This window comes from Aythya marila (genome assembly GCF_965140915.1).
Source record: "Aythya marila genome assembly, contig: HAP1_HAP1_SCAFFOLD_1196, whole genome shotgun sequence".
NCBI classification, from domain to species: domain Eukaryota; kingdom Metazoa; phylum Chordata; class Aves; order Anseriformes; family Anatidae; genus Aythya; species Aythya marila.
Window position 1 is genome coordinate 372 of NW_028137142.1, and position 9602 is coordinate 9973.

Consider the following 9602-nt stretch of genomic DNA (forward strand, 5'->3'; position numbering starts at 1 on the left):
GACCCCCCCATATCCCACCCCCATCCCCCCAAGGTCCCCCTGTGTCCCCTCACGCCCCCCCCCCAGTGTCCCCCATTACCCCAATGGCCCTTCAGGGCACCCCCCCACATCCCCTCTGTGCCCCCAACCCCAAAACCCCACAAGACCCCCCCATTTACCCCCCCATGTCCCACTGGACCCCTTTAGGGTCCCCCCCCCCCATCCCCAACCCCCAAACCCCCTCAAGACCCCCCCCATTTTCCCCCCCATGCTCCAGACGCCCCCCCCCAAATCCCACTGCACCCCTTTAGGGCCCCCCCACCCCATATCCCCAAACCCCAAAACCCCTCAGAGCCCCCCCCAAATGACCCCCCCACATCTCCGGCATCACTCTTTAATCACACCCCCACCACCACCAGCCCCCCCCCCCCCCCCCCCCCAATTACAAAAAAACCCCACGCGTGACAACATCGGGACCCCCCCCACGACCCCATAACCCCCCTCCCACACCCGAGGGGGTCACCTTGGTCCCAAATCAACCCCAAACCCATTATTTTTTTTTTTGGGGGGGGGGGGCTGCGTTGGGCCCCCCCACACCACATGGGGGGGTCTCTATCGTCTCCATCCTTCATGGAGATGGTGGGGACCCCATAAAAAAAACCCAAGTCCCCATCCTCGTGGTGTCGTCCCCATCCTAATGGGGGTCACCAGAGTGGGAATGGGGATGGGGGGGGAAATTTGGGGTTTTTTGGCCCCCCCATTTTACTCGTAGCAGGCGATGGCGGCCATCATGGCGACGCCACCCCAAAACCCAAATCCCCATCCTCGTGGTGTCCCCTTTCCATTGAGAGTCTCCAGAATGGGAATGGGGACAGAAGGGGAGGTTTTAGGGGTGACCAGAGTGGGAACGGGGACTAGGAGGGGGAAATTTAGGGTTTTTTGGCCCCCCTTTTTCCTCATAGCAGGCGATGGCGGCCATCATGGTGACACCACCCCAAAACCCAACTCCCCATCCCCATCCCCATCGCGTTGTCCCCTTCACGGTGGGGGTCACCAGAGTGGGAATGGGGACAGAAGGGGAGGTTTTAGGGGTCGCCAGAATGGGGACGAGGATGGGGGGAGGAAATTTGGGGTTTTTTGGCCCCCCCGTTTCACTCATAGCAGGCGATGGCGGCCATCATGGCGACGCCACCCCAAAACCCAACTCCCCATCCTCGTGGTGTCCCCTTTCCATTGAGGATCTCCAGAGTGAAAATGGGGACAGAACGGGGACTGGGGGTGGGTTTTTAGGGTTTTTTGGCCCCCCCTTTTCACTCGTAGCAGGCGATGGCGGCCATCATGGCGACGCCACCCCAAAACCCAACTCCCCATCCCCGTAGCGTCACCCCCTTTCCATTGAGGATCTCCAGAATGGAAATGGGGACAGAAGGGGAGGTTTTAGGGGTGACCAGAATGGGGACGAGGATGGGGGGAGGAAATTTGGGGTTTTTTGGCCCCCCCTTTTCACTCGTAGCAGGCGATGGTGGCCATCATGGCGACGCCACCCCAAAACCCAACTCCCCATCCCCATCCCCATCGCGTTGTCCCCTTCACGGTGGGGGTCACCAGAATGGGAATGGGGACAGAACGGGGGATTTTAGGGGTCACCAGAATGGGGACGAGGATGGGGGGAGGAAATTTGGGGTTTTTTGGCCCCCCCTTTTCACTCGTAGCAGGTGATGGCGGCCATCATGGCGACGCCACCCCAAAACCCAACTCCCCATCCCCGTAGCATCATCCCCTTTCCATTGAGGATCTCCAGAATGGGAACGGGGACAGAACGGGGACTGGGGGGTGGGTTTTGGGGTTTTTTGGCCCCCCCTTTTCACTCGTAGCAGGTGATGGCGGCCATCATGGCGACGCCAACCCAAAACCCAACTCCCCATCCTCGTGGTGTCCCCTTTCCATTGAGGGTCTCCAGAATGGGAACGGGGACAGAATGGGGACTGGGGGGGTGGGTTTTAGGGTTTTTTGGCCCCCCCTTTTTCACTCGTAGCAGGCGATGGCGGCCATCATGGCAACGCCACCCCAAAACCCAACTCCCCATCCCCGTGGCATCATCCCCCTTCCAATGAGGATCACCAGAATGGGGACGAGGATGGGGAGGGGGGTTTTAGGGTTTTTTGGCCCCCCCATTTCACTCGTAGCAGGCGATGGTGTGGAGATGGTGGGGCCCTCACCCCAAAACCCAACTCCCCATCCCTGTAGCATCATCCCCTTTCCATTGAGGATCTCCAGAATGGGAATGGGGACAGAACGGGGACTGGGGGTGGGTTTTTAGGGTTTTTTGGCCCCCCCTTTTCACTCGTAGCAGGCGATGGCGGCCATCATGGCGACGCCGGCCAGCAGGGCCAGGAGCTGGAGCAGGGACTGGAGCGGGGCGGCCTCGCGCAGCAGCTGGGGCAGCACCGCCACCGTCCCCACGTAGACGAAGCCCCCGGCGGTGAAGGGCAGCACCCAAATTGGGGCGGGGGGCCCGGCCCCGTTGCTGTCGCCCCCCCGGCCTCGGCCAGCAAGGAGCAGGCGGCCCCCGCCACCGCCCCCAGCGCCGTCAGCAGCTGGAGGCGCATGGCCTGGGGGGGGGGGGGGGGAAAAAGGAATTGGGGGGGGGTTACTGGTGGGACTGGTGGGACTGGTGGGGGTTGTCCCGCCTGGTGTGGCAGGGGGGCTCTTGGGGGGTGTTTTGGGGGTGGGGATGTGGGGGGGGGCACTAAAGGGGTGTAGTGGGATATGGGGGGGTCTGGGAGTGTGTGTGTGGGGGAATGGGGGGGACCCTGAGGGGTTTTGGGGGTGGGGATGTGGGGGGGGGACCCTAAAGGGGTGTAGTGGGATATGGGGGGGGGTCTGGGAGTGATGGGGGGGACCCTGAGGGGTTTTGGGGTTGGGGGCATGGAGGGGATGTAGGGGGGGGACCCTAAAGGGATGCAGTGGGACATGGAGGGGGTAATGGGGGGGGGGTCTTGAGGGGTTTTGGGGTTGGGGATGTGGGGGGGGGCACTAAACGGGTGTAGTGGGATATGGGGGGGTCTGGGAGTGGGGGGGGGGGAATGGGGGGGCTCTGAGGGGTTTTGGGGTTGGGGATGTGGGGGGGGGACCCTAAAGGGGTGTAGTGGGATATGGGGGGGGGTCTGGGAGTGGAGGGGGGGACCCTGAGGGGAACCCTGAGGGGTTTTGGGGTTGGGAATGTGGAGGGGGGGACCCTAAGGGGATGCAGTGGGACATGGGGGGGAAATGGGGGGGGGTCTTGAGGGGTTTTGGGGTTGGGGGCACGGAGGGGATGTGGGGGGGGGACCTTAAAGGGGTGCAGTGGGATTTGGGGGGGTCTGGGAGTGGAGGGGGGGGACCCTGAGGGGTTTTGGGGTTAGGGGCATGGAGGGGATGTGGGGGGGGGGACCCTAAGGGGATGCAGTGGGACATGGGGGGGGGTCTGGGAGTGGAGGGGGGGGACCCTGAGGGGTTTTGGGGTTGGGGACATGAGGGGGGGGCTCTGGAGAATGTGGGGGGCAATGGGGGGGGCCTTGAGGGGTTTTGGGGTTGGGGCACGGAGGGGATGTGGGGGGGACACAGGGCTGGGGGACCCTAAAGGGGTGCACTGGGACATGGGGGGGTCTGGGAGTGGGGGGGGACATGGGGGGGACCCTGAGGGGTTTTGGGGTTGGGAACGTGGGGGGGGCACCCTAAGGGGATGTAGTGGGATTTGGGGGGGGGGCGTCTGGAGCATGGGGGTGGGAAATGGGGGGGGTCTTGAGGGGTTTTGGGGTTGGGGACATGGAGGGAATGTGGGGGGGGGACACTAAAGGGGTGTAGTGGGATATGGGGGGGGGTCTGGGAGTGATGGGCGGGACCCTGAGGGGTTTTGGGGTTGGGGATGTGGGGGGGGGACACTAAGGGGATGCAGTGGGACATGGGGGGGGAAAGGCGGGGGGTCTTGAGGGGTTTTGGGGTTGGGGGCATGGAGGGGATGTAGGGGGGGGACCCTAAAGGGATGCAGTGGGACATGGAGGGGGTAATGGGGGGGGGTCTTGAGGGGTTTTGGGGTTAGGGATGTGGGGGGGGGGGCACTAAAGGGGTGTAGTGGGACTGGGGGGGGTCTGGGAGTGTGTGTGGGGGGAATGGGGGGGCTCTGAGGGGTTTTGGGGGTGGGGATGTGGGGGGGGCACCCTAAGGGGATGTAGTGGGATTTGGGGGGGGGGGCGTCTGGAGCATGGGGGTGGGAAATGGGGGGGGGTCTTGAGGGGTTTTGGGGTTGGGGGCACGGAGGGGATGTGGGGGGGGGACCTTAAAGGGGTGCAGTGGGACATGGGGGGGTCTGGGAGTGGGGGGGGGACATGGGGGGGACCCTGATGGGTTTTGGGGATGGGGACGTGGGGGGACATAGGGCTGTGGGACCCTAAAGGGGTGCAGTGGGACATGGGGGGGGAAATGGGGGGGGTCTTGAGGGGTTTTGGGGTTGGGGGCACGGAGGGGACGTGGGGAGGGGCCCTGAGGGGACATTGGGGTAATGGGGGACACTGTGGGGGGGGCGTGAGGGGACACAGGGGGACCTTGGAGGGGATGGGGTGGGATATGGGGGGGGTCTGGGAGCATGGGGGGGGTCCATGGGGGGCTTTTGGGGTTGGGAACATTTGGGGGGGAGGTCTGGGAGCATTGGGGGGGACTCAACGGGGGGTTTTGGGGTCGGGGTCATGAGCGGGGAAGGGTCTGGGAGCATGGTGGGGGGGTCCTGAGGGGTTTTTGGGGTCCCTGAGGGGTTTTTGGGGTCCCTGAAGGGTTTTTTGGGCTCCCTGAGGGGTTTTTGGGGTCCCTGAAGGGTTTTTGGGGTCCCTGAGGGGTTTTTTGGGCTCCCTGAGGGGTTTTTTGGGCTCCCTGAAGGGTTTTTTGGGGGGGTTTTAAGGGTTTTTTTTAGGCTCACCTGGCGCTTGGTGCACCCCGACTGCACCAGGATGGCGAGGTCGCCCACCTCGTGGGGCACCTCGTGGAGCAGCACCGTGAGCGCTGTCACTGTCCCCAAGCCCGGCCCCGCCAGGAAGGAGGCGCCGATGGCCAGCCCGTCCGTGAAGTTGTGAGCCACGTCGGCCGCCAGGTTCAGGTAGCCCGACACCTGCATGGCTTCAATTTGGGGAGGGGGGGGACGGGACGTCAAAGGGGTCAGTGACAACCTCCCCGTGTCCCCAGCCTGGCCCCCAAGTGATCTGTCGAGCGGCGATCCCAGCACGGTTCCCAGTAACGGCCACGATGTCCCCATTGATGTCCCCATCAATGTCCCCAACGCTGTCCCCATTGATGTCCCCGTCAACGTCTCCAAGAACGCCCCCCAAGATCCCAAAAACACCCCAGTGATGTCCCCAACGCCACCCCATCAATGTCCTCGACGCTATCTCCAATAGTCCCCACCAATGTCCCCAACGCTATCACCATTGATGTCCCCAACTCTACCCCCATCAATGTCCCCAACGTTATCTCCATCGATGTCTCTATCAACGTCTCCAAGAACACTCCCCAAGATCCCAAAAACACCCCAGTGGTGTCCCCAACTCTACCCCCATCAATGTCCCCAACTCTACCCCCATCAATGTCCCCAATGATGTCCCCAATGCTATCACCATTGATGTCCCCAACGCTATCTCCATCAACGTCCCCATCAACATCTCCAAGAACGCTCCCCAAGATCCCAAAAACACCCCAGTAGTGTCCCGAGCAGTGTCCCATCAATGTCCCCAGTGCGTCCATTATTGATGTCCCCAACACCACCCCAGCAACGTCCCCAGTGCTACCTCCAACACTGTCCCCAACGATGTCCCCAACGCTATCTCCAGTGACGTCCCCATCAACGTCTCCAAGAACGCCCCCCAAGAACCCAAAAACACCCCAGTGGAGTCCCCAGCAGTGTCCCATCAATGTCCCCAACACTATCCCCACCAGTGTCCCCAACGCTATCTCCAGTGTCCACATTGCCATCTCCAAGACCACTCCCAGTGTTCCCAGTCATGCCCCAGTGACGTCCCCAACGCCATCTCCAAGGGTGTCCCCATCGACACCCCCAACAGACTCCAACCGTGTGTCCCCAACGCTGCCCCCAACAATGTCCCCAACAATGTCCCCGTCAACATCTCCAAGAACGCCCCCCAAGACCCCCAAAACACCCCAGTGGTGTCCCCAGCAGTGTCCCATCAATGTCCCCAACGCTATCTCCAAAAACGCTCCCAACAATCCCAGTAATGCCCCAGTGGTGTCCCCAGTGGTGTCCCCAATGATGTCCCCAGTGGTGTCCCCAACAGCGCCTCCCAACGCTCTCCCCATTGACGTCCCCAACGCCCTCCCCATTGATATCCCCAACGCTACCTCCAAAAATGTCCCCAGCGGTGTCTCCAAGAATGTCCCCAGTGATCCCAGTAATGCCCCAGTGGTGTCCCCAATGGTGTCCCCAATGATGTCCCCAATGATGTCTTCAAGAGCACCTCCCAACGCCCTCCCCATTGACGTCCCCAACGCCCTCCCCATCAACGTCCCCAACGCCACCCCCACCACCATCCCCAACAGCACCTCCCGAGACGTCCCCAACGCCCCCAGCGGTGCCCCCAGCGCCCCCCCAGCGCCCCCTCCCCCCTTACCTGACCCCTCTTCCTCCTTCTCCACCTCCCGGCTCCTCCTCTTGGCCTCCCGCCCCTTGGTGGCCTTCCCGTCCCGGCGCCCCGCGGCGCCCCGCGGCTCCTCCTCGCCCTCGCTGGAGCTGTCCTTGGCCTTGGGCGCTGGGGAGGGTTGGGGTCAGCACCCCCGAATCCCCCTCCCCTAGAAGGGGACGGGGACGGGGGCTACGCACCGTGGCTGTGGCCGTGGCCGTGGCCGCCCTTCACGTGCCGCACGAATTTCTCCACCACCAGGAAGGCCACGATGCCGGCCAGCACCCACATCCCCACCGCCAGCATGCGGTCGTGCTCCGGGCCTGGGCGAAGGGACGGGGTCACTCCGGTCCCCAAAAGTCCCCAAAAAAGGTCCCCAAAAAAGTCCCCAAAAGTCCCTTCCTACCTTGGTGCGAGTGCCCGTGACCGCGCGGCTCGGCGGGGACGTGCGCGTGGCCGCCGTCCGCGTGGTGCGCGTGGGGCACTGCGGGGACAAACGCCGGGAGCGTGAGCGTCCCCCCCCCGTCACCCCCGTTGTCCCCACGGGGGTTAGGGGGGGACACACTCACCCAAGGCATGGGGAATGAGGTGGAGGAAGGCGTCCCCCAGCAGCCCCCCCGCCGCGAAGCTGAGCAGCAGCCGCAGCAGCGCCTGGTGCCGCGGGGCGTTGGACTCCAGCGGGATGAGGAAGAGGAGGAGGTACGGCGCCGCGCTGATCACCAGGGTGGCGCCCAGCGTCTGCGGGGAGGGAGGGGGGCAACGGGGATCGGGGGGCGTCACGGTGGTGGACAACCCCCACCCCGAGCCAGGCGGGGAGGGGGCGCTCACCTGCAGCCACAGCGTCAGCGTGTCGGGGCGCTCCCGCGCCGGGGGATGCCGCGTCTCGGGGGGCTTCTGGTGGCCCTGGGGGACGTGGTGGTGGTGGTGGTCTTCATGGGCGTGCCCATGGCCGTGGTGGAGGTCTTCGTGGGGATGGCCATGGCCATGGTGGAGGTCGTTGGGCGAGTGGCCATGGCCATGGTGGAGGTCTTGATGGGAATGGCCATGGCCATGGTAGAGGTCTTCATGAGTATGACCATGACCATGGTAGAGGTCTTCATGGGAATGACCATGACCATGATGACCTTCATGGGCATGACTATGGCCATGATGAAGGTCTTCATGGGCGTGACCATGGCCATGGTGGAGGTCTTGATGGGAATGGCCATGACCATGGTAGAGGTCTTCATGAGTATGACCATGGCCATGATGAAGGTCTTCGTGGGAATGACCATGGCCATGGTAGAGGTCTTCATGACCATGACCATGACCATGGCCATGATGGAGGTCGCCATGAAAGTGCCCGTGGCCATGGTACAAGTCCTCGTGGGAGTGCCCGTGGCCATGGTACAAGTCCTTGTGTGAATGCCCATGACCATGGTGGAGGTCTTCATGACCATGCCCATGCCCATGGCCATGATGGAGGTCTTCATGACCACGCCCATGGCCATGGTGGAGGTCTTCATGGCCATGCCCGTGGTACAAGTCCTCGTGGGAGTGCCCGTGGCCGTGGTGCGGGTCCTCGTGGCCGTCGGCGGCGTGCGGGGACGCGGCGGGGAGGAGGCAGAGGGCCAGCACCGCGCCGGCGGCCATGGCGGCAGCGAGGGGCGAGCCGAGTCGCCGCGTGCGGGCGGCCGTCGCCATCGTGCCGGCGTCCCTGCGGGAGAGAGGAGGGGGACGGGGATTGGGGTGAGGATGAGGATGGGGATGAAGAAGGGGATGGGAACAGGGATGAAGATGAGGATGGGGACGAGGACGAAGATGAGGACGAGGATCAAGTTGAGGATGAGGATAGAGATGAAGATGAGGATGAGGATGGGGATGGGGATGAGGATGAGGACAGGGGTGAAGATGAGGATGGGGATGGAGATGAAGATGGGAATGGGGATGAAGATGAGGATGATGGGGATGATGATGGGGATGAGGACAGGGATGGGGATGAAGATGAGGATGGGAACAGGGATGAAGATGAGGATGAGGATGGGGACGAAGATGAGGAAGGGGATGGGAATGGGGACAGGGATCGGGACAAGGATGGGGATGAAGATCAAGATGAAGACGGGGATGAGGATGAGGAAGAGGGTGAGGACGAGGATGAAGATGAGGATGAGGATGGAGATGAAGATGGGGATGAAGATGAGGATCAAGGATGAAGATGATGATGGAGATGATGATGAAGATGGGGATGGGGATGAAGATGAGGATGGAGATGATGATGATGATGAAGATGAGGATGAAGATGGGGATGAAGATGGAGATGAGGATGAAGATGATGAAGATGGAGATGAAGAAGATGAAAATGAGGATGAGGATGGGGATGAAGAAGACGAAGATGATGATGATGATGATGATGAAGATGATCACGTGGCCGCGCCCTCCCCCTCCGCTACCGTGGGCGTGCCCGGGGGCGGACCCAGAGCCCCCCGGAGGCCCCCTACCATAGAGACGACACCGCTGGGCGCCTAGAGCGGCACCCGGAGGGGGTGGGGGGCATACCATAGAGACGGCTCCCCGCCGAACCATAGAGCGGCGGCACCGCGCGGGGCACCATAGAGACGGCGGGGTGGGGGGGGGGCGCAGGGGAGGGGTAGAGCGGCACCGGGGGGGGGTGGGGGCCCCTCTAGGCTCCTCTCTATGCCCCTGGGGGTCTCTCACCGTCCGCGCGCTGCCTCCGGCTCCGGCCCCGACGTGGCACCGCGGCCCCGCCCCCCCCTCGAGGGAATCTCGCTCGAAGTCTCGCGAGAGGAAGGGGACGGCGGGAGGGCGGAAGCGGGCTTGACGCCGCCGCCGCCATCTTGGATGCGGGCGAGCGATGATGGTGGTTTAGGGGAAAAGAAGGGGGGGGGGAAAAACGCGCGCGCGGGGGCTGCCGGGAGCGGGCGCGGGGCATTGTGGGGCCGGGGGGAACCGCAGGCGGCGGCGCCC

At 63.4% G+C, this 9602-nt stretch overlaps 1 protein-coding gene across 1 annotated transcript; it reads right to left on the reverse strand.

Annotated features, from left to right (window-relative positions):
• Nucleotides 1-1693: 1693 nt before the first annotated feature.
• LOC309891163 (zinc transporter SLC39A7-like) lies at nucleotides 1694-9375 on the reverse strand. Its single transcript, XM_082785546.1, is given in 9 exon segments — nucleotides 1694-2510; nucleotides 2513-2591; nucleotides 4931-5127; nucleotides 6630-6767; nucleotides 6839-6961; nucleotides 7045-7122; nucleotides 7208-7376; nucleotides 7467-8334; nucleotides 9333-9375. Coding segments are annotated over 8 exon segments (1830 nt in total). The 5' UTR covers nucleotides 8322-8334; nucleotides 9333-9375; the 3' UTR covers nucleotides 1694-2319.
• Nucleotides 9376-9602: the final 227 nt, after the last annotated feature.